Source organism: Vulpes lagopus, chromosome 21 (genome assembly GCF_018345385.1).
Source record: "Vulpes lagopus strain Blue_001 chromosome 21, ASM1834538v1, whole genome shotgun sequence".
NCBI classification, from domain to species: Eukaryota; Metazoa; Chordata; class Mammalia; order Carnivora; family Canidae; genus Vulpes; species Vulpes lagopus.
The window spans coordinates 44387384-44412058 of NC_054844.1; the positions used below are offsets into that span (position 1 = coordinate 44387384).

General features: G+C 55.0%; 1 protein-coding gene across 1 annotated transcript; it reads left to right on the forward strand.

Moving 5' to 3' along the window:
• Window positions 1–8965: 8965 nt before the first annotated feature.
• On the forward strand, window positions 8966–15643 carry HOXC13 (homeobox C13). The gene is made up of 2 exons (XM_041736763.1): window positions 8966–9719; window positions 15219–15643. Exons 1-2 carry the CDS (start codon window positions 8999–9001, stop codon window positions 15473–15475), a joined length of 978 nt encoding a protein of 325 aa, XP_041592697.1. The 5' UTR covers window positions 8966–8998; the 3' UTR covers window positions 15476–15643.
• Window positions 15644–24675: the final 9032 nt, after the last annotated feature.

Consider the following 24675-nt stretch of genomic DNA (forward strand, 5'->3'; position numbering starts at 1 on the left):
GTATGATCCTGTGCCTACTCTTTAAAGCACCAAGTATTCTAAACAAAAAAATTTAATATAGGAAATTTGTAGACTCACCGTGCACCAGATTTAGAAGTACATTTGAAATATGCCCAACTGGGTTGTCATCCTGAGTTTCTACACAAAACATGACCATGCCACGTGCAGCAAATGACAACAGATATGTAGCCACACCGAAATTCATACTGAGATTTCTATCATGTGAATAATTTGCTTTTTCTCCTTTATCTTTACGCTGGTGAGGATCTACCCAGCTTTGCAGAAGTCTTTTCCCATTTCCCATGGCTTCGCTGCCTCTGTCCTTCAGCCCTTCCTACCTACTTCCCCCCATTTTAAAAATTTTGAGCCAAGAATTCTCTCACACATTTTCTTAGTGGGTGCATGAATTTTTTAAAACCACCTCCCTATCCCAAGACTGGAGAGAGGGAACAGAAAATAATTTTTTTTCCCCTTTCCCATTTGGGAGGTGCCCTTTTCTACAGGAAGAAGGGACCGGCAGTGAGAAGGGAGGGAAAGGGGCCGACCTGCGGTCTGGGCAGGGGTGGTTGTCAGCGGAAATCTGCAATCGGGAGGTGACCCTGCAGAGATGCACCGGAGCCCCCCCCCCCAAGCACGGGGACCTGGTTCCCAGACCCCCCTACGGGGCGCCCTGGGGCACAGCCCAGTCGGGGACCGCGCCTCCCCCGCGCCCAGAGCCCTGGGCCCTCCGGTCTGCTCTCCCCCACACGTGAGTGTGCCCACCTGTGCGCCCAGCCTCGGGGCCCCGAGCGCACGCGCACCTCCGCGGGGCTGCGGGACCCGGCGGGGCCGCGGGGCGTGGAGCGGGTGCGGGTGCGGGTGCGGGTGCGGCTCGTCCCGCGGTCCTCCCCTGTCGGCCAGTCGCTGTCCGGTGTGCAGGCGGCCTTCGCCCAGCTGCGGCGGGGTCGGAGCTAGGGAAGCCGGATGCGCCATCGCCGCTGCACGTAGCACCGCAGCATCCCCCGGAGCCTGCGGGCGGACACCGAGGCCCGGTCCCAGGGCTGGGAGCCTCCCCGAGAGCACGGAGCGGGCAGAGGCTGGCGCCCGGCTCCCGGCCCGGGCCGGCGGGGGCTGCCCAGGCTGCGGGGACTCGCCACCCAAGCTCCGGGAGCGACCCGAAGCTCCTAAAAATCCGTGCAGGGAAACAAAACTGCGCTGAAGAACCGGCGTCAAAGCCGAGATGCCCCCGAGCTTGGCGAGAGGACAACCTGGTTTCCCGCAGGCGCCTAATTCCGCTAAGCGACCGCTGGGGGGGGGGGGGGGGGATGGATCGGAGATGCTCCTGGATATCCTCAGACCTGGTGTCTTTATTCTCTCGAAAAAATAAAAAATAAACGTGTAACAAGCATCTCTGCCTTACGGATGCCTGAACACCATTTCTACTCAGTAGCTAACTGCATCCGAGAAAACCACCGGTGGAGGTGAATGAATAAACACGTCTGTGCTAATGTGTATCTTCGTCCCCAGAACTGTAGGTGCACCCATCCCCACTGTAGGCGCACCCATCCCCACCACAGGTGCACCCATCCCCACACATGCCTATCGGCATGGGCGTAAAGACGATGCAAGGCTTGGCAATTTAAAAGTGAAACATGACAGTGTTTCGTATTCAAGGGAAATATTTTTTAAATGTTTGCAAAGATTACTTAATTATCTGGATATGGGTATCTGAGGGCGCATATCTTGTGTTAATATTTATCTAAAGTTCCCTTAACAACCAGCAAAGCATAGATTATATGCTTATTTGTCTAGAGATGATAGGTCTATAATAGATGAGAGAGAAATAAATCTATATTACTTCTTTGGAGGGAAATTCTTGAATAAGCCAAGCACTGAAAAGAGAGTTACCAGTATTTTAAATCACAACGCGGATCCTAGCAGAATAGGACTTTCCTGAGGCTGTGGAGTAGGCGAGGAATTGCATAAGTTCCCCCCTCCCCATGCCTTAGGAGCAGAACATCTGCAAAACTTGAGGATGGTCTCTCACATCCATTGGCTTATAGTGGCTTAGTGGAAGGAGAGAAGGCCACCTCTGGAGACAGCTGGAGTTGGTGGGTTCAGAGTCTCCCTAAGCTCGGATCCTAAAAATATTTCATTTCCTTTCACCCCTACCCACTCTACCAGTCTGCTCCAACCAGCACCCCTGTCATGACCAACCCGTAAATGTCTCCAGGCTAGACAAGCACAATACACACCCCTGGCAACACATGTTCCTCAGCATGGGCACTGACTCCAGTGGTGTCTGAAAGCTGGGACTCAACAATTGTGCTCCCTAGAAATGCGGAAGCCCATCAAGTGTGAGGAGCCTGCGGTGGTCTTTGTGCCTCAAAAGATATTTCTTCTTATCTAAGTTAAATTTTTCTCTGACTATGCAAGTGAGTGTGGTAATCTTTAGGAAGAGAAAAAATAGATGTCCCCCCTCCTCCTTTGTGGTTCTTCACCTTTCATCCACTTTGCTGCATGCACAAGGCAACACCACAGCTGAGGGAAAATAGTGCTCCTAAGTACTCCCTAGGGAAGGGAAATTTGGGTGGGAGGGAGGAGGATATCAGAGGGATAGTTTCCCACCAGTCACTAAAACTGCACCAAATCTTATCTTTTAAGGAATATTGAATTAATTACCACCAGTTGGAATCTTGTTCCAAGTATCGAGACAAACAAACCCCCTCCTGCCTTTCTGCCCCACAGCTCCCAAGCCAGGTTGGCTATTTTAACAAAGAGAGGTTTTTCCCCCCTCCAACTTTAGTTGAATCTTGGGTCTTCACTTCCCTCCCCCCCCCTTTTTTTTTTTTTGAGATGGGGAAACTAAATTTTCTTTCTTTCGATAAAGCATCCTCTGAAGATCCCTTAGTTGCTTGTGCCTGATTATTCTCAAATTAGACTGTGTCTTCTTCTGTGACTTCTGAGGGTGTCCGGTCTTGTGGAGATCTAGGCTGTGTGATTTCCCTCCTTCTTCATGATGAAACGTACATATACCCTTCGCCATCTGCCCCTTAGGGCTCCACCAAATTCCAGTTCCCCGCATCATGGTGGCATTGGGGGGGGGGTGTCTCTCATCTAGTTAGAAGTGAAATGTCTAGCACTTCAGCTCTTTCACATTTAGTCATTCTTTGGGACAGGTTAAACAGTCCTCTTTGATACAGAAGAGTGATGGCTTGGGGGTCCTGAGAACGTTATTTTCCGTATCTTCTTTTAAAGTAACTAACTGGAAATCTGAAAGGGAGGGAGAGAAAGATCAGCCTCCTTTCTAGGAGCCCCAAATCTAAACTTTAAAAGATGGAGGAAATGATCGAAAGTGATAAATGCCTTTTCCAAGCATTCAGTTTGTTGGCTTTCTGACCAAAAGGGGCCTTTGTTAGATCTCTGCTACAAGAAAGCCAAACCCAGCTCCCAGCAAACACTCCTCCACCTCTTCCCCACCCCCCTCACTGCCTTGTCTAACTTGAAAATGAACTTGGACTTCCCTCTCAGACAGGCCCTAAACCCAGGAGAGATTTTATTTGTCTGTTTTTGAAGGGCTTCCTAAAAGGGGGAGGTGTTTTGAGGGGAGGGGAGGGGAACAGAGGGCTCTCACCCACAGCAGAAGAGAGGGTAGGGGTAGGGGCTCCAGGGAGGCAAAAAGGGGCCGAAGGTACTTGGTAATTTCTGAGCTCCATGTTAATTCCCTGAATTTCTTTTGTCAGTGGAGGGTGAGGAGAGGGCAAGCGACAGGCTGAGATGTTGCCAAGAGAGACAAGGGGGCAGGAGGGATGAGATTAGAAAGGGATGTCGCTGGGGGGGAAGGAGAAGATGAGGAGGCTGGGAAGGGGCCCCGGTTAGGAGCTTGGCCAGGCTGGGAGGGCGAGGCGGGGAACCAGTAGAAGAAAGAGGGCTGGGGTAGGGACCCTGGAAGCCACTGGAGGAGGCTTCCTGAGAGTTCTCTATGGCAGGGGCTGATCTCCCCGCCGCCCAACGCAGTGCACCACCAGGCAGGGGAGGAGAATACTCAGGAAAAGATTGGTGATGACAGCCCCAACCTGAACCCCTGTGTGGATCCCTGCAGAACCAGAGAGGAAAGTGTGATGTAGCTCCCCAGACCCTCAGCCTGCACCGCAAGTCCTAAGTGACAGCAGGAGGGAGTGGATTTCTCTGATGTCTAAAAGAGGGAAGTGAATGGGGTCTGGAGGAAGGCAAGTTTGGGTTTGAGAGTGAAAAGTCTGACACTAGGAGCAAAGTGATGCCTCAGCCATCCTGGTCCCATCTTCCCTCAAGCTGGGGCCCCAGGGAGGGAGAACAATAAAGGTGGAAGACGCCGGGATGGCAGCCACTGTCCAGGAGGTGAGTTCCCAGGCTGGGAGGAGACGTCTGGGTGGCCCTTTTCTGAGGCCAGGCAGTGGGGGAGGACCAAATAAAGTAGAGCTGGTTCCCGAAAGATCCAGGTGGCGGGAGGTGGCATCTGAGTCTCCACACTCCTTGGGTCATCCCCAACCTTCCAGAGCTGGGTGGGGGGTGGAGGAGAGGAGGAGACTGGGCTAGGCCAGGAAGCCCCAGGATCAGCCACTTTTCTTTCCTTTTCACCTATATCACTTTCACAACCTACCAAGAATTTGCACTGAGTATGTGGGAGGCTCTTTCACTCAGACACCCTCTCAGGGCTGTCCTCTCCTAGGCCTTCCCTGAACCCCCAAACCTTTCCTGTATGTGGCCTCTCCAACCCAAACATCCCTTTCTTTCCTGGACAGCTCAAGCCCTCTGTCCTCTGTCATCCACAAATCTCCTTTTCCATTCTGCAGCCCGTGCCCTGGACAGGAAAGGGCCCCCCAAACTATGCCCGCCCACCAAGGCCCCAAGTCTGGGCCAGAATCCAGACCCCATGGTGGTGAGGCTCTTTGTTCTCCGCCGCCTCAACCCACCCCCTCCCTTTTTTTAAACTGGAATTTCTCCCATAAAAAAAGGGGGGCAGGAGCTTAAGGGCTTCGAGCTCTTCCCCCCTCCCCAAATCCTGGAGAATCTGAAGGAAACAGAGGAAATTGTAGGGAAAACAGAGGAATTGATGCTTAATTTCCAGAAAGAAGAACCTGGGAGTGGCGAACACACCAACTTCATTCCTCTCATCCTTCTCCCTAGCCTTGGGTTTAAGGCACACCCAGCCCTCAAACACGTTCATCAGGCTTGCACCCCTCTGCGGCAGACGCTGCTAACCTATACCTCTGACTTTGTCTTTAACGCGGCGGCCCGGAGTTCCACCCCTCACCCTCAGCAAGGCAGACACCCGCCTCTTCATTTCCCTAGTACTTTCCTGGGGGATGTGTAGGTAGATAAGATGAGCGTGCAAATTAAGTGTGTGTACAGAGGGATAAACAGAGCAGCACAGATCTTTATTTGCATATAGAGGATTTGGGCACGAGGCTGCGTATCTTCAAGAACGCACTGGGTTGTGTTCACAAGGGCATGTGCCCGAACAGTGCTGCAGCCCGCACAGGGTCCCAGATCCACAGGCCAGGAGCGAACACACACACACGCAAAGTGTGTGCATACACTTTCTGTGCAAAAGCACGCTGAACATCCCCTTTGTAGGTTGGACACAGAAAATAAATATTTCGGAGCTGAACTTAGCCTGCATCTGGGTCCCGAGCAAAGCCAAGGACAGAGTGGCCCCGCCGGCAGCCCTGCCCGTGTCCCTTTTGAGCAGGGAGCCCGGAGCTGAGCCCGGTTTTCCCGACGGGGCCCAGGGGCGATTTTCCATTTTCCTTTGATATAATGAAATGCTGCGTCTTTCCTCCCACACCAGCAGCTCGGCGAGAGCCGAGGAGCACCCTCCTCTTCGTTGCCCTGCTCTCCTCTGAACTTGCTCAGCGGTCGAGCTCCAGCGGCCGCACCGCAGCAGCCCGGCGGGCTTGGGGCTTGGGGCGCGGGGGGCGAGCACCGGCCGGTGGGGTCTCAGCGCCCGGCTTTCCGGGGCGGGAGCGCCTCGGAGATGTAATTACTACGTTTGCAGTGGTGCATATTCTCCTGGAGTGTTTAATTTGGTTTTATTTGTGTCTCAGCGAGATCCACATTTTTTTTCGGGGGGGGTGGTGGTGGAGAAGCGACCCCAGGCTTTAAAGTTGATTAACCACCCAGGCTTTGCTGCCCGCACCGCCGCGCCCCCGTCCAGGAGCCAGTTTCAGGCTCGGAATGTCCTGGGGAGCCCAGAGAAAGAGCCGGGAATCCTTCAGAGTATGCGGACACGTCTCCAGATGCTTTTAATGCCCTTGGCCCTGAACCTTCCCCTCCTCCAGGCTTCCCACACCCCCAAGTCTCTTGGTGGGTGGGTGGGGGTGGGGGGCTACATCTTCGCTGGCTGGTCTTCTTGATGAAGGAGGCTTTGGTTCCCTCTCCTCTTGTAGCTAAATTTTGGCCGCATCGTGCCCCTAATAAATGGAATTGTAAAATTGCCGGGTTAATTAAATCTATATCTCATTGCAATAGGAATAGTTAATGTCCTTACATAAACCTGGAAAAGAACATACTATTAATTTTATTTATTGCTGGGCTGCCCTGCACCCAGATCCTTCCCACCGTTCTGACCCCTACTCCCAAAGGCTGGGTCCGGGTCCACGGAAGACACGTCAGGCGTCAGGCAAGAGCATTCCTGGGCTGGGGAGGGAGCCCCAGGAATGGGGTGGGCCGTTCAGGCCCTTTGTTTCTCCCGGCGGCCCCACAGAGCCCGATCCACGTATCTCCCCACGCAGACCCAGGACTTCGCGGTAGGAGAAGCCAGGGCCTCTGCACCACCTCTGCACCTGCGGCTGGAAAACCTCAGACCTCCGCGCCACCCACTCCCACCAGCCAGGCCAAGGTCACAGGACCCAGCCTGGACTGGCCAGCCCGTGTTTGCTCTCCTTGTCTTACCTTGACCTTGGACTCTGAGGCAGGGTAGCCAGTTTCCAAGCCAAAAGCTGTCTCCCAGCAAGACCCCACCTTCCCCTGGTTCATCTCTTCTCCCTCCACCATCATCGCCCCCGACATACTTTCAAGCTAGGAGGGCTTTATGTTTCAAACCTTCCTGTTGTATTTTCCTCCCACTTTCCACCCAGCCCAAAGCCTGCCTGCTTTTCAGACTCTGCGGTGAGGTCCACCCTTCCAGATGAACATCGCACTGATAAAGATTACTCATTTCTTATCCTAACTCACCGACGCCGGGGCGCTCTCCATCGTCAAATACCACCTTCCCCATACAGGGAGAAGGAGGCGGCCAGTGGGTCATGTCTCCGTACAGACCCGGCATTTGCTCCCAGGGTTGAGGGATCCAGTGGGTCTGGACTAGCCTGCGTGTCGTCTGGACAGGAGCACCCAGCATTTAAAATCTGTGGCGGTGGCAGGACAGAGGGAGACGCAGCAGCCCCTCTCCCCTCTTTTTTTCCTCTCTCTCTTTATTACCTCTTCTCCTCAGGGAGGCCCTGTGCTGAAAGGGAATTTGGCTCAATTCCATGGAGATGTGCTCTGGAAAGGGGTGACTCTATTAATGAGCTAAACTGGACGTAGGAAACCCAAGTCTGGAGATTGGTAAGGAGAAGGCCGGGGTGGGGGGTGGGAGCTTTTTCAAAAATCAGTAAGTTGGTGTTAATTTTTTTTTCTTTGAAATATGGGGCAATTTTAAAGCATGAAGACGCTCCGCAGTAAAAGGGAGTGACCCCAACAAAGCTGTGGGAGCTAAAGTTAGAGAACTGTGTCGATCCTGGCTCTGCCCCGGGGCCCTCCCAGGCCGGCTCTCCGGGCTGCGGAGGGCGGAGGCGGGCCGCGAGGCTAGGTCGGTCCTTCTGGGGTCTTACAGAGTCGCGCCTGGAAAGGTCCCTCCAAAGGGGCAGCTCCGCCGACTCTCTCCTTCCACGTTTCCTTTTGTACGCGCTTGCTCTTGCTCGCATCAAGGGCTTGTGAGCTTGCCTAGACCGAATTCCCCCCCCATCTCCCGCCCTTTCCTTTGAAAATCTCACTCCGAGGCGGCTGGTTTCTATTGCATATTGAAGCATCAGCCTATTCCTTTTGCCCTCTTTTTCCTCCTTTTATTCTTTCTCCACTTTTCACTGAAGAGCATCCCTCTGCCCTCTCCGTGCAGCGGTGTGTGTGTGTGTGATTTGGGGCTATCACATCCTCTTAGCCCTGTCTGCCCTGCGGTGGAGGTGCAGGAGCCAGCCCAAAGGCTCCCTCTCGGACAACTGGGGCTTTGGGGAAAGTGGCTAAAAAGTCGGAAATGCAGATGCAATCCTGGGCATCCAGGTCTCTCGCTGCGCGGCGGGTTCCTTCCATCCGCGAGCTCCAGGGGATTATGCCAGCGCGAGAACCCCGCGCCTTGACCGCGCGCTTCCGCCTGCTTCATTTATTAAGAGGGAAAAAAAAAATCCAGTCTCCCCGCTACCCTTAGCCCCAACCCCAATCCAGCCACAGCGAGATCTTTTTTTTTTTTTTTTTTTTTTTTTTTTGAGGTGGGGGGAGAGATCAGTCTCTCCCATAGACGATCGAAATCTAAACCTAGAGGGAGGCGCCCAGGAACAGTCCTGGTCGCTCCAGACCCCTTTGCGTCGGCCAAATTCAGCCTCCCCCCCTCCTCCCTCCCCCTCCCCGGGGCCTGCCAGGGGGGCGGCGCCCTGTCCCTTTAAATCTCCCAGCTCCCTCCTCTCTGCCCCTCCTGAGAGCCAATCAGCAGAGGCCTCATCCCTCCGGCCCCGCCCCGCCGCGAGGGGTGGGAACCCCAGGAGGCCCGGCCCCGGAGTCACGTGCGGGGGCCGCGTCACGTGGGCGCGGGAGGGGCGGGGCGGGGGACGCGCGGGAGGCGGCGGGTTTCTTAATGAGGAGTGTCCGCATGCGTGCGGGGAGCGGCGGGAGGGCGGTGCAGGCTCCGGGCGGGGGCGGGGGAGGCGGAGGAGGAGGGAGCGAGGTGTCTCCCTAGCTCGCTGCCTCTGGCAAGTGGAGTTTTTAAAAAGCTCGCGCAGATCATGTCATGACGACTTCGCTGCTCCTGCACCCGCGCTGGCCCGAGAGCCTCATGTACGTCTATGAGGACAGCGCGGCGGAGGGCGGCGGCGGCGGCGGCGGCGGCGCGGGCGGCGCGGGGGGCGGCTGCAGCGGAGCGAGCCCCGGCAAGGCCCCCGGCATGGACGGGCTGGGCAGCGGCTGCCCGGCCAGCCACTGCCGCGACCTGCTCCCGCACCCCGTGCTGGGCCGCCCGCCCGCCCCCCTGGGCGCCCCGCAGGGCGCCGTCTACACGGACATCCCGGCCCCGGAGGCGGCGCGCCAGTGCGCCCCGCCGCCGGCGCCCCCCACCTCGTCCAGCGCCACCCTGGGCTACGGCTACCCGTTCGGGGGCAGCTACTACGGCTGCCGCCTGTCGCACAACGTGAACCTGCAGCAGAAGCCCTGCGCCTACCACCCGGGCGACAAGTACGCGGAGCCGTCGGGCGCCCTGCCCGGGGACGACCTGTCCTCCAGGGCCAAGGAGTTCGCCTTCTACCCCAGCTTCGCCAGCTCCTACCAGGCGATGCCCGGCTACCTGGACGTGTCGGTGGTGCCCGGCATCAGCGGGCACCCGGAGCCGCGCCACGACGCGCTCATCCCCGTCGAGGGCTACCAGCACTGGGCGCTCTCCAACGGCTGGGACAGTCAGGTGTACTGCTCCAAGGAGCAGTCGCAGTCCGCGCACCTCTGGAAGTCGCCCTTCCCAGGTAAGCAGGGCCTCGCCTCGCCTCCCCGCCCGCCTGCCCCGGGGCTCCGCGCCGCGGCCACCCCCGCCGTCTGGGGCTCGGCTGGGCGGCCGCGGGAGCCGGCCGGGCGAGCTGCGCCGAGGAATGCGCGGGGAGGAAATCTGCTCCGACACGTTCCGCGGAGCTGCCGGCCGAGGGTGAAGCAATCGCAGGCGCCCGCGCGCCCGCGCGCCCGCCTCCGCCTCCGCCTCCCGCGCGGCCCTCGGCGCCCCGCGCCCGCCTGCAGCCAGGACGGGGGATGGGGCGGGCTGAGGGCCCACCGCGGGCGGACGCGCAGGGCTAGAGCCGCGGGCAGCGGAGGCAGCGTGGCCTGCAGAGATGGAGGGAGGGAGCTGCCCTGGCATCCCCTTCCTGGCCACCGGGACAAAACCCTCCACCCACCGAAGAATGGGGCGGCGGGGGGGATAAGAACTCTCCTGCCCGAATTTTCAAGATCGTGCATGCACCGGACAGGTTTTTTGGTTTTTTTGTCTTGTTTTTGTGATTTGAATAGGGGGGGGGGGGCCCTAAAGACGTGTAGACTGGTTTTCTGTTCTTGGTTTATTTTTAAGGATTTGCCCCCCCCCCCCCGTGAGTTTCCTGATCCTTAAAGGAGCAGAACTAAAATCTCCGGAGGGGACGTGGAGAGAAGGGAGTTTGCATCCCTCTCCTGCCGTACTAAATTTTCTTTGCTTCGCTGGTATCCTGAGCTCAAATCCTGTGGGTGTTCCCACTGCCAGCTCCTCCATCCCCACCCCCAGATGTTGGGGGGGTGGGGAAGAGAGTTTTCTATGCCTAGACCACAGAAAAGGGGGAATGAGGGTGAGAAGTGGGGGACCGAAGACCTGTTCTGGATACAGCCGGGATCCAGGCCCAGGCTAGGGACGCCTAAGTCTTTGCCTGTGGAATAGGGGGTGGGAATTCACCCATGTCCTGTTCCTTTTCCAAATGAGGCTGATTCTAAACCAGAGGGGGCCCTGCAATCCTCACCGCTCCCCAGGGGAGAAAGATCAGTCTCAGGTTTGTCAAAATCACATCAGGAGCTTCGGATACGGCACAGTGCTGAGCGGTTACAAAGCTAGAGCCTCCGTCTGCTCTGGCTTTAAGCAGAGCTCGGTGGGAGAGGGCTGACTAGCTCCATCCTAATGCCTACAGGCGTCCTGGTGGGGGGCATGGAAGCCACAGATGTCTCCTCAGACTGTCCACAGGGCCCCCCAGCTCTAAGTGTGAGCCCAGGGACATTTTCACTGGGGATTAGAGGTCTGAAGACCTGCTAAGGGTGGGCCTGAAATTCCTCTGCATCCGGGATTGGGGCAAGGGCAGATGGTGAAAAATCCCTGAATGATGTTAGAAAGTGTAGAAAATAGCATTCTTGCAAATATGAGATTACTTGGTATAACACAACCGAATATCAGGGTGGGACCCACACTAGGCACCCCTTTTCTGGCCACCAGAGGATTCCAGGATGATACCATTTTAGTATAAGGTATCTGGTATTGCTTGCTCTGAATTGGCAATAATATTTTTATATAATTTCTGTTAATTAACTACCTAATAGGAAACACATGATAATACATTTCTAGAAGACAGACAATTCACATGGAAGCATACAGCAGTGTATTAGAGACAGATGGCCCTTTCATTCTCCATCTCACCCAGACCGAAAACTCCTTAGAAGACACAGGTCCAACAGGAATTCCTGGAGGAGGGAGAGCTAGCTGGTAGGCAATGCCCCTAAGGGGCTGAAGGGCAGGGGAGCAGATGGCCACCGGGCCCACTGTGGGCAGAGGCACAGGACTAGAGCAATGGGCAATGGGTTTAGTGTGGAGAGAAAAAGAGAAGGAGCTGCCCTGGCATCTCTGTGTATATATGTGGAGCGAGGTGGGGGGTGAAAGATTGGAAAGCAGCTCAGAAATATCTTTGAGCAAAATGAACATCTTAGAGATACGGGCGGGTGGGGGGGGAAGCCTGCTAAAAATAAACACTTTTTTATCATAACCTCCTAGAGAAAAGTAACTTTGAAATAAAAAAATATAGCCCAATTGAGATTTAATACACTTGCAAATTATGGCATGGAAGTGGATATATAAAACCCACTATGTTTCAGCAGCTATATGCTCACAGGCTCCCTGTGTGGAAACCGAATCAGGCTGGTACATCTCAGTGAGTACAGATGTCCAGGCAAAAAGCAGATGAAAAAGAAATTATCTTCAGACACCCTACATCTTTCTACCCACACAGAGATCTTTTAGAAGTAGTGAGATTTCCAGATAACTCTGTCTATGCAATTGTGGTTTGTTCGGCAGCATCTGGGCATAAACACTACTGTCTCTCTTTAGCGCCTCTGGCTCTGAGAAACCTCACTATGGCAGTCTGGGCTGGTGTGGGATATGGAGGCAATTGTTCAGAAAGATCCAGATAATTAGGGCCGAGATGTGTTGTGGCTTCTTCTTTCCCCCAATTATACAGACCCTTGTTTCATTGCTCTTTTTTTTTTTTTTTCTTTCTATGGCAAGTGTAGGCACTTTTTTTTTTTTCCCCCACAGAGAGAGACAAAAATTCCAAGAGAGAATCAGCAGAAATTCCAAGAGAGGATCAGAGCATGGGGTGGGGGTGGGGGGCACAGGGAGAGCAATAGAATGAAATAGTGGGTTCTTTGGGCCATGTTGGAATCCCTACTGACTAGCCTTTGGATTTTAGTTGAAAAGAGCAGCTAGGATTTCTGGCTAGAGCAGGTCCTCTTCAGCACGCAGAGCCCTGTTGTAGGAGTGAGTGGTCAAGAGCAAGTGGGCTGTGGGAACTTGTGCCCAGGACCCCAAGAGAAGGCTACAGCTGAGCACTGATCTGATTTTTATTCAACTCTCAAAGATGTCTATTGGGTCCCCAGCTATGAAGTGGTTTGTGTATGTGCTCTGGAGGGACATTAGGGAAGGCTTGATTGTAAAATTAATAACCAAATCCCCTATTTACTTTAGGCAGTAGAGACACAGCTCGAGGTCTGAGCTTCCAGATGTTTCTACATCTGTAGATCCCAATTCCTTTCCAGACAAGACAGCAGACAATGAAAGGGGGCTTCTTTGAGAAGGCAAGACTAAAGGTGGTTTCCCAGGAGGCCAAAACAACCAATGTTTTGGTCAGATCCATTAAAAACTTGGGCAAGTCAATCCTTGGCATCCTATAGAGAAAAATAACTAGTTTAGACCAAGTATCTGATTTTTAAAGCACAATTTTAAGGATTATGTTGATTAAATCTCATTGGAAATTTAGAGTTGGAGTTTAGAGGATCCACAATTCGGTAGGAAACTGTGAGCATTTCCAGAAAGTGAGATAGAAACTCAGGGACAATTAGTTGGTTAATCCAGTAACCAAAACCCACTTTAACTCATTTCGCTCTCCAGGGAAAAAGAGGTATTTCACAGCTGGATTGTACCAGATAGCCTATTTCCATTTTAGAACTTACTGTGTCATTACATTGAATCAGAAAATCTTGGTTTAAAATCTAGCCCTGTCATTCAAGTAAGTTTACCCACTATAAGCTTCAGATTCCTCATCTTGTAAATTGGGTTTAATAAAATAAGCCTGAAAAAATGTTCTGAGGATTTAAATAATAATAATTTAAAAAAACACCCAAGTACCTCATGGTATCACTACTTACCCTCTTTGTTTTACTCTTGTCCCAGAGTCACCAATCTCCTGAATCATAGCTACATCTGTAAGAGTAAAACAAATTTGAGAACTGAGAGTTGTTAAAAAAATATCTTGTAAAGAAAAATTCTTTTTAATGTAAAGGATCTTCTCTGTTAAAGTAAAGCTGTTTTGTTTTTCAGATTAAAAAAAAAACAAAACAACAAAAAAACCTTGGCCTATTCCTACACAGGCAGAGAAAAGTGACAAGTCCAACAATTTTCCTGAGAAACTGTCATCATGAAGACAGCCAGACCAGGCCATTGGAACCCCCTCTCTTCCACATAATCTTCCCGAGCACTTTATTTCCTACTGCATTTGATTGTGACCTCTTCTCTTTCCAGCCTGTATAGACAAGTATTCCTGGGTGAGAGCAGATCCAATGGGAATGGGTGTAGGGAAGGTGTTTTATGAGGGTGGGGTGAGAACAAGCATTTCAGGAAGAGCTTTGTGTCTGCATTCCGACTGCCTCTCTACTTCCAAAGGGCAGTAAGAATGAAGGGGGACCCCAGATATCTGGTCCTCAGCATTAGCTTCTGCCTGAAGAAGTCTAACAATCACATTTTTAAAAATTGAAGGGTGAATTATTCAGATAATCTCCCTAATTCCCCGCTTCCCTTTGGAAGTGTTGCTCTGACCTCTTTACTAACAGAGGTGAGGGTGGGATGGCAGAGGGATATAAGGGACATACACTGGTTCTTAGTTCCTGTGAAATACAGAGTATGAAGAGTGACCGAGTAGCGGCTGGGATAGCAAGGTGCTTAGGGTGGCTGCGGTTCCTGTACGCCACGGAGAGAGTTTCTCGCAGCGTTGGAGGAATGGAGAGGAGAGGGGGTTGGAGCAGAATTTGCTCTGTTTTGGTGAGTGGACACTTGTGGGGGCAGGGAGAGGCACTTTATTCTTTTTGTGGAAGACTTATGTAAATAGCTGGATTTAACCCAAGAAGAGCTCTCCTAGTACCTCCTTTGGTAGGCAGACACCAGGCGTGATCTCGACTTCCAGGGACCTGAATCTCTACATCTTGCATCCAGGACTTCCCAACTTGGATGCTGTTAAGTGGCTCACGTTGCATGCGTAGAATGCTCAGCTCCCAAGCAGGCTGGCTTCACCTGGACACTTTTCTTCTCTGGCTGTTGGTACAGGTCTCAGCTTCCTAGGGCAGAGGCAGTGACCAAAGGCATCAGGCCTCACTCAGTGGTGTGCACCCCCTGGAGCTCTCTCCCTTCTTGCCATGCCCTCCCTTAAACATGAGGACAGGACACCTTTTCCTGATAATGGGGCACAGTTTATACTAATAAATGCCCAAGGGAATCCAACTGCAGGAAGGAGGAATTTTCCTGAATACTTGCAATCCTCTAGGCCCTTAGACCAGGATGAAGTTTGTAGGGACCCTTTTAAGGCTCCAGGATTCTAATAACAAATGCTGTGCAGAACTGTCTTGGAGCCTGAGGCAAAAGGACAAATCGGTACTGCGGAATTTTAAAATTTGTTGTTTTGTTTATCGTGGATTTTTTTTTGCATTCATTTTGATTTCTTTAACATTGCATTAAAATATCACTTATCTGGATGCCCAAGTTATTGGTGCCCCCGTCTTTTAAAGTTTGCACAAGAAAATAAAATAAAATAAAGTTTACACAAGAGGCAACACTCTAGTGTGGCCTTGCTAATAACAGATGTGCAAAGTCCGTGCCAGAACCTTGACCCTACACAATGGTGCAGCCTGGGGCACACAGCCCGGCCCTCTTGGGTCCAGGCACCGGACTCACTTCCTGCCACCCACCTCCTTTCTCCCCGCAGATGTGGTTCCCCTACAGCCCGAGGTGAGCAGCTACCGGCGCGGGCGCAAGAAACGCGTGCCCTACACCAAGGTGCAGCTGAAGGAGCTAGAAAAGGAGTACGCTGCCAGCAAGTTCATCACCAAAGAGAAGCGCCGGCGCATCTCTGCCACCACGAACCTCTCCGAGCGCCAGGTCACCATCTGGTTCCAGAACCGACGGGTCAAAGAGAAGAAGGTGGTCAGCAAATCGAAAGCGCCTCATCTCCACTCCACCTGACCAGCCGGCTGGCCACCTGCCCCGTCTATTTATGTCGCCGCTTTGTACCATAACCGAACCCAACGAAGGACACTTCGCCGGTGCAGACGAATATTTAATGTTAACAAGAAAGAGTAACTGCGCCATGGGAGGCAGAGAGGCTCGGAGGGCGAGCTCTGCAGCCCCCCACTCCCCACCCCATCCTCAGCCCCCCACCGCCATGCAGATGGGACCTACGAGGCCTAGAGAGCTTCTAGAGAGCTTCTAGAGAGCTTCGGCGGTGGGGCTGGGTGGGCTGTGGGAGGAAGGCTGGGAGCCTCCACTCCCCTTTGCCCTCATCCCTCGCCTCGCCAGAAAGCTGAGAGGCAGGGAGCGAAGCGCCCGATCATTCCAACCAAAGCAGGGCTGGGGAACCCCGAATGACCCCATTCTTGCCTCATCCTTTGCCCAGGCAGTTGGTGACCCTCCTGAGGGTGGGGCCCAGCGCAGACCTGGCCGAGCTCATACTATCCTTCCCCTTCCTCGTCCCGCTCCCTGTCCCGCCCGCACTCCTTAGTTAGGCAAGATTTCCCGGTTAAGATTCTCTGTGCATATTTTAAAAGTCACGTTAATATTAATGATAATTGTTAGGGATCCGGCATTGTGACTGGAGTACACACAGCGCATAGGTTTTCTTTCTTTCCTGTTTCAACAAAAGCTGGAATTGGTGGAGGAGCTGCCTATCCCCACCTCAACCAGGAAACTGAATTTCTCCGGAGGAGCTGACTCTGCCCCACGGTCTCCTCCTCGGCTCTGCTCTCTCAGTCCCGTGCAGAAATCCAAGGAGGATGGAAACTCCAACCACGCTGCTAAATATCTCCCCCCCTTCTCCTTCCTTCCCTCCATCCCTCTCCCTCCTGGAGATCAGGCCAGGCACAGAAGCAGAACGTTTTTCTAAGGAAAGGACGAACTTCTCTTCCAAGGGGATGGAGAGTGGGTCCCCCGGCAGAGCCCCTCCCCAGTTGCTCCTCCGCGGAGGCAATCGCTGAGAGAGCCTCACACTTTCACTTCTACCGATTGTCCAGAGGAAAGCAGTTTTCTTCCAGGAGGCCAAAATAACCAGCCCCCAATTAACCAGCTAATGTAGACGCTGCCTAACATTTCCCTCCTCGAAGGCCAACTTGCTGCCGAGGGGGGAGGTCCCTCTCCCTTCTCCCTTCCCACTGGTGCATTACAAAACAGTGTTCTTTTGAAATGTTCATCAGAAATAGGCTTTTTTAAAATGTTGTGTATCTGTATATAGTATTGTGATGTCTGAATGACAATGTACTGAATGCAAAAAGAAAAAAACAACCCCACAGACCTGTTTTTAAAATAAAATCTTTTTTTTTTTGCCTTGATTTTATGACTCAGATTCCTTCTGCAGACCCTTCTGTCCACTGGCTCATCGGGGCCACCTTTGATGCCCCAACTCAGCCAGAATGGGCAAGGGGAAGCGTGTAGACATCACCTCCAGCTGGGTAAATTCCAAACTCATATTTCGTTCCACTCAAGTTTTCAAAGTGAGTTATTTGGGTTGTGGATGTGATCTCGAAAGGAGAAAACTCCCTCGAAATAGACGAGTGTGTGTTGGGGATAGAAGGATGCAATCAGCGACTGGGAAGGCCTGGAAGCAGGTGAGTGAGAACAGTACACTGCCTGTTGACTTCACGTAACAGTTGGGGCTCAGATCTGGATTTAGGAGCTGAGAAGGTAGCACCAGCTAGAGCTGGGGGCTATGGTGGTCGCAGCGCCAGCGGCAGCACCAGGGAGCTAATCTTAGGCTTCTGGGGCCCTGCTGCCCCCAGAGGGTCCGCAGTCTCTCCAGCCAGTGCAGGCCTGGAGCTAGGCAAGGGTCCGCACACAGCCTGTCCTGCTGGGGGGTGGGGGGCAGCCGCAAGCTCAGCACTCCTAGGCTGCTCTCTTTTCTTTCTCACCAATTTATGCAGAGATGTCAGGCCACTAGGACCCCTTGGCCCCCAGTTCATAAGCCAATCCCACCTTTATTTTCCAGCATTCCTGGGGACCACAGTCTTCTAGGCCGTCAGGAGCCATGTAGACTCTGCCATTAATTTGTTTTCCCTGTCGCATCCATCCGAGCCTATCTCCCTATCTGGCGGAGTTAATGAGATCGTTAAGTTGTCAGGTTAAGAGACTTTTAAAAAGCAATATAGCCTAAAACAATGTTATCTCAGATTAAATCTTTACTGCAGCAATTTTTATTTATATATAATATTTTTCCTCTCCTGAGACACAGAAAGACTGGAGGCATTGGGTTGGAAATCAGAGCTCTCCGACCTCCCTTTGCCCGATGGCTGAGGTTCTTACAATTTTACTTAAATAAACATTTCTGGGGGTGAAACGCACACACACACCATGTTGTCTGAAGAGACAAAGAGCCTGAAGAATTTACCCTCTGTAGAGGCTCTGCTACTGATGTGGCTGCCAGTCCTGTTCTCCATTTCAACTCTGGGTTAACTCTCAAAGAATCACTTGCTGGGAAGTGGGGGTTTGGGGGGGGTGTAGGTGAGCCTCCCAAGAATAAGGTTCATTCTTAATTCCATCTTCTCTTCTCTCACCACCTGCCACCTTAACCTCTTCCCAAAACCAAAACCCTGAATCTCTCCTGAGATGGAAAGAATTGAAAATTATATGCGTATGTCAGACAGAGGAATTGAGCAGACAAGAAGCCTGGGGCTCCCTGGATATGGGCCCCCATCCCTGTTGACTTGAGGGTGCCCTGGCTTAGTCCCATGACAGCTGTCGATACAGTGGAAGTTGGAGACGTAGGGAAAGAGAGTCTAGAGCTCTCCCAGGGATCTCTCCACCTCTGCACACAAACTCACCAGGCTCTACTGAGTGAGCCTCCCCACACAGAGAGACCCTCCCTAAGGCCCCAGAAGGGGGCGATGGAAAAAAGGAGAAAGCTCAAGCAGGCTCATTGGGGTTGCATTGGGACACTGAAAACCCAAGCAAAGGCGGCAATCCCTGGAGCGCGCCTGGGAGCCCCAGTGTGCCAGAGGTGTTTAGGACCGGCTCTCACGCTGGATCAAATATGCCTGGATGGGTTTGGAGGATTATCGTGTCTGGATCCATTTTGGAGCTGCCTCTCCCATAAGAGTAAGCAAGCGTGACAAGGAAAACTCCTGTGTGAGCAGGTATTGTGCGAGCGTGTATTCCGCGGAGGCAAAGATGGGGAAATGCAGGACGCTTCCCCCGTGTGTTGACCTTTCCTTCCTCCAGGAGCCGGTGTTCTCTTTGGGGGACTCTGAAGACATTCCTGTGGGGGTGTACGTGGGCATGTGCACAATCGAATGCGTGCACGCGTGTTTGTGTGTGTGTGCGTGCATGTGTGCAGAGCTTTCGACCAGTGGAGAATCTCCTCAGCCTTTCCTGCGTGTGTGTGTGTGTGTGTGTGTGTGTGTGTGTGTGTGTGTGCAAGCAGGTAGCAATATTGCCATCTCGGGGTGTAGACTGTTTTCTTTTCTTCATTCCAATCTGTAAGAAGCCTTTCCTTCCAAGCCAGTCTAGCGTTGGTGTGAGAGTGAGGCTCCACTGTAGGCGAGGGTGTGAGGATATACAAGAGGTGCGGAGGGTTGAGGGCACAGAGGCTTCCCCTGGAAACAGCCTCCCTCCTCCGGGCCCAGGGCTCCTGTGATCTTTCTCATAATCCAGTGTCACTCCCCGACTCCCTCTGCCTCCCCCCACCACTCCGCAGGCCAGGACTGAGGGACCCGGCTGGCTGGAGCCTCACAGGACTCTCCACCTGGAGGTCACTCTACCAAGCTGCCAGGGAAGGCTCAGTTTTCCTGGGCTTGGGGAGAAACCCCTCCCCTCCCACATATTAGTTCCCAGACCTGGGGCCAGCACCGTGGGCCTTTCAGCCTGTAGTCCCACAGCCGAGAACCCACCTGAGGGAGCAAGGCCCGCAGTTCTCGGGGAGATCCCTCCACGACTGTCTCCAGACCATCTGCTCCTGAGGCTGATCCACAGGCGGCTGGGGCAGCAGGCCGGTGTGGGTGGGAGGCAGGGGCAGTCCCTGGGACATTCTCCATCTCTCCGAGGATTGGAGCTGGGACCCTGCGGCAGGTCCCCCCACCCCATTCGAAAGCGAGCTCCCCACCCTGGGATCCACCTGCGCCCGACCTGGACCGTGTCGGGAGCCCACCCCTCAAAAAACTGCAAGGGCTGGTTCAGGCAGATGTGTATCCAGACCTGCGCTGGTGGAGGATTGAGGGGCCCTGGGGAGCCAGGGGCTTCTGGGAGGAGGAGGGGGCCAGAGCCTTCTCGCAACCAACCAGGCTCTTCCTCTTTTAGCCTTGACCGTGACTAGGTCTTTCTGACCTTGACATCACAGGGAGCACAGGGAAGGGGGGCCGGTGGAAAAGGCCTTGATCTTCCCGTAGCCAGAGAAGGGGAGGGCTGCTCGCCCCTTGCCGCGCCGGCCCCCTTCCCGCCAGGGCCCGCCGCCTCTGTTTACACACAGAGGAGGTGTCGGCTCCAGTCTAGACAGGGGCGCTAATAACGCCCATAAAAGGCGGCCTCTCCAGAGATGTTCTGCAACTCGGCTCCCGCGCGCCTACCGCTGGCCGCGGCCTCCGCCTCCTCCGCCCCGCCCTCCTCGGAGCCTGCTGCAGGCCGCGGGCGGCCCTGGGGAGGGGGCACCCCGAAGGTTTCCAGAGCTGAGAAACCCCGCCCCGCACCCTTCGGAACCTCTTCTGCCTCCAAAGGTAAGTGGAGCCCCGCTCTCCCAGCCCAGCCCGGCCTCCAGGTTAGCAGCGCATCCTCCCATCCCCACGCGCCCCCCCAGGCACCCGTGTCCCCCGCCCCGGGACTGGGGCCTTGGATTCGGGAAGCACTGGATGGCTGGGCAGAGCAGACCCCAAATAGATCTCAGCCTCTCCCAGTGCCAGGCCTGGCCGGAGGCCGTGGTCACGGCGAGCCCCGGCTGTGGGGCAGAGGGCACGCGGGTAGTCCTCACCCCATCCCGCTTCGAGGTCGCCGAGACCAGGCTGCGGGCTCCCGGATACGGTGCAGGCGGCTGTGGGTGTGGCGTCTGATGAGGGTGGTTGCTGGCTTTTTTTTTTTTTTTTTTTTTTAACTGGGTCCCCACACCTTTCCTGACACTCAGTAATTCACTAGGCCGAGGAGATCCTCTGCTGGCGGAGGGGGGGAAATGTCAGGGCCGCGAAACTATTTAACTATTAGTGCGCCGAAAGGACAGGGAAAACGGGGGAAGGGGGCCCATTAAGGGACATTAAGGCATGCTCAGGTGAGAGGAGGAGAGATGGTCTCCCAGACGTGCCTGACGGGGTGCCCCTCGCCCCCCAACACCCCTTCCCATTTCCCCGGGTGGCGATCAGGCTGGGGTCTTTGGAGGGAGGGGCGCCGAGATGCTGCAGAGGGGTTGGAGGAGTAAGGCCGCTGCTGACCCCAGGCCACTGGGGTGAGCCTGAGAGCCTGACTGGACCCCTCTCCCCCTCCCCCGGAGCCTCTAATGCCCCCTGCCCCAGTCTGCAGATGCCTGAAAAGCAGCACCTGGAGAAGGGGTCTCCCAATCTTCCTCCCTAAGTCCTGCTCCTCCGGAGAGGTGGCTGGGAGCCAGGTGGGCTCCAGCCCCTGGAGGAGATAGTGAAGGGAAGAAAAAGGAGACGCGGCGCCCCTACCTCCACCCCTCAGACTTGCCTGAACCCACCAAAGATGCTGTACCAAGTCTGAGCTCCCTCCAAAGAAGGGAATAGAGAGTTCGGGAGGGTCGGGAGGGTCGGGAGGGGGCCAGACCTTCCTCGCCGGCCCCTTCGGTTGTCCACCCTCCCCGCGTGCCCCTCGGTCCCTACTCCCGGCCCACCGGGGACCCGGGCCCTGTCACATTTGCATACGCGGCAGAACCGCTTTCTGCAAACTAGGCAGTGACCTTGAACCGGGCCGCTGAGGCCTCTCGACCGAGCGAGTGGAGAAGGCGGCACCGCGCCCAACAGTCCTGACCTGGGGGCGGCAGGGGAGCAGCTCCAGGCAGCTCGCAGCCGTGGCGGTGGCCTGAGCCTCCCGCAGCCGCCTGGCCCCGGCCACCCGGGCGGGCACGGGGTTCTAGTTAACTCCTGTGACCCGGCCCGGCGTGGTGCGGACTTGAGGCCCCCAAAGAGGCCGCGAGGATGCAGCGGGGATGGAGGCACGGATGGAGGCGCGGGCGAGCCGGCCGGTGGGTGCGCGGGAGCACCAGGGCTGCCTGGGGTGCTCAAGGGAAGCCTCGGCCGCATCCCAGCCTTCGGTTTTAATTAACCCCTGAGTTAATGAGCAGGGCTCTGTGCGCCAGGCCAGCTGCAGCCGGCGGGGCGAGGGGGCAGGCCGCCTCTTCTAACCCCGGGGCCTGACGAATGTGCGGGAGAGGGGCCGCCCGCAGCGCTCGGCGGGTCCGGAGCCTGGGCCTGGCCCAGCACCGGGTGCGCGGGCTGCGAAGTGAGGGCGGATAAAAGTCGGCCAGGCGCGGCTGCCCAGAGGTCTGGGTGGCAGGTCCCCCGCGGTCCCCTCCCGGAGCCCCCGTTGGTTCCGGGCACGCAGCTCCCCCCGTGGCTGGGGGTAAATTTGAAGCTTGGCACCCGAGCCTCCCGCCGGCCCCGGGGACCCAGGCCGGGCGCAGCGCTCTGGGGCCGGTTTGTGGGAGCCCGTGTTAAGGAAGGCGGGGTGCCCTAGAGGGGGACAGATCCGCGGTGGTGCACTCTGATTGCCTGGGTTCCTCGCCGGGATCCTGAAAACCGCGAGGCTCACAATGGGCTTGGAGGAGCCGGACAACGGGATGCTGCTGGTTGCTGCTGGTTCTCGGCAGCTCTCCCAAGGGGCGTCAGGGTCAGCTGCGCAGCGCAGAGGGGTTTGTGCGTGTGCCCTTGCCCGCAGAGCGGAAACCGGGGGAAATGGCCTTCAAGGCGGGCCAGGTGGGACGGGGAGAAACTGCGTGCCTGGACGAAGGAAGCCCTCCCTGCGTTTCTGTCCCCAGCGCCGCATCTGCCGCCGGTGGCTGCCGCTCCGTGTGCTCGGCGGCCTGGCCGGAGGGCAGCGTGCGACGCTGGGGCTTGAGGTCTTCTGGCCAAAGGGAGAAGGGGAGAGGCTGGGACCTTCCTCCCGGAGTCCCCTTTCCGGGAGCCTGGAGTCATCTGGGAGGGCGAAGAGGATGGGAAGAAGCCTCTACCCCGCAAGGACTGGTGGTGACTGCACAGCTCAGCTCGGCATCCCTCACACCAACAATAGCGGCCGAGCTCCGAGGCCTGGAGGCCTGGAGACCTGGCTGCCGGCGCAGCGTCGTTCTGTTTGAAAACAACAATATTCAAGTCACACCCTGTTTATCTTTATGACCCAAATAACCCCCAAATAATTTTTTTAAATTAAATTTTTAGTGGTGCTCATTAATGCATCTCGAAAAGGGGGCATAAATAGGATGTTGGAGATGCTGTGACGTGGAATTTGCAGCTCAGGGACGCTCCCTTCTGCAGCCGCGGAGCCCCATCATCAATTAGGCACAAAAAAGGACAATCCAGGCGGTCTCCCGCCCGGGGCTCGCGCCGTTCTGACTGCAGGTGACTGCGCGGTGCTGGCATCTCACCGCTCAGCCTCCGTTCGGCAAGTGGGCCGGGCGGGCGGGGCGGGCTCCGGGGCTGGGAGGGCCGTGGCCAGGCAGCCCGAGCAGGGCAGCCGCGTGGGGAAGGGGACGCGGGCAGGGCCGGGCGCCGCGCTGCGAGCCTGGGGCTCCGCGGGCAGGGCGACGCTCGCTGGCGCGGACTCCTCTCCGTCCGAGGGAGCGGTTCTGGGTGGGATATGAAATCGCCTGGCGAGCTGTGGAATTCGAAGAATCTGCGGTTCTCTCTGCCGAGTCCTGCAGAGGAGAGAGAGAGAAAGGGAGATGAGAATCTCCGGCTTCGGTCTGCTTTTGTAGCTTCGGCTCATTCTCAGATACTTAACTTTCACCTACAAGGGTTTCTTTCTGCCACGTTCTCTCGGAGGCTCTCGGTTTCTCCAAATTTCTCTAGATCTTCCAGTGTTTCCCTGCATGTAGCTGTTTGCTAAATGTCTTAGCTGCTGCTAACTGTCTACTTTACCTTGTGCTACTCAAAGCCGTGAATTGTATAGGAGCCGGAAACAATCAAATAGAAATCCGAGTACTTTGTCTACCAGACATCATTAGAATACACACACTTTTGAAGGCGTTGTTTTGGTTTTCACTTTAATCCGATTATCTGTGTTCTGTGGACTTGGTTGAGATTGGATTGTGGTCTTCAGATGTCCAGTAACCTCATCAATGGCCAGCGCTGGGTTCTCAGCCTTCTCTGGAAGGAGTTGCTGAGGTTAGCACCATAAATATAATTTTAAACCCCAACAAGATAATTCTCCAGAGTCGTCCCCCTGATTCCCAGCACACCTACTGGCATTGGCGCGGCTCTCTGGTGGTCCCAGTGGCAGGCTGGGCTGGTTCTGGGGCATGGGGAGGGGTCTCTTTTGCAGTGGGAGTCAGGAGTCTGCCGGGCCAGCCAAGCTCTGCTGGGGTCCCAGAGCCTCTTGCTGCAAAGACTCTGGAAGGCTCCCTGGAAGCCCATCCGACCCACGGAAGTCACAGGGAGGAGTAGCTCAGGCCCTCAGATTTTCAAGAGCAGGTAGTCAGGTCCACATAGAGCTGGGTGCCTCCTTTTCTAGGCTTCTTCTGCCTCCTTTCTGCATCCCTCCTCTAACCGCGAGTGGAAGCGTGAGCCTGGGATGGCTCCCAGATCCGGAGGTGGGGAGGGGGAATAGCCAGCATTAGCAATTCTCCCGTGCTCCTCTCCTCCAGGAAGGACCCCCAAAGTGTCTACCAAAATTCCTGAGGAGGAAGAGCTGAGGAAGAGGAGCACAGCATCAGGCAGGGCTGGGGAAGACAGTGTCAGGGAAACCTGTCCTTACCCCTACTTTGCCTCTACTGTAAATAAACCCTGAGCCAAAGGGCTCATCCGTCTCCTTAAACAGCCAGTAAACTTTATATGACACAATATCTAATAGTAATTTATTGGGGAGATATTGTAAATTCCAACGGTTTTAGTTAATAAAGGAGCTAATTAAAGAGGGACAGGCTGTGCTTGGCCAGCTGTTGGCGAGGAGATAATACATCTGGGGAGGGGGGGGTTGCATGGTGCATGGTGCATGGTGCAGGAGTGCCTGCGAGAAAGGGTGTTTTTGGTGTGGCT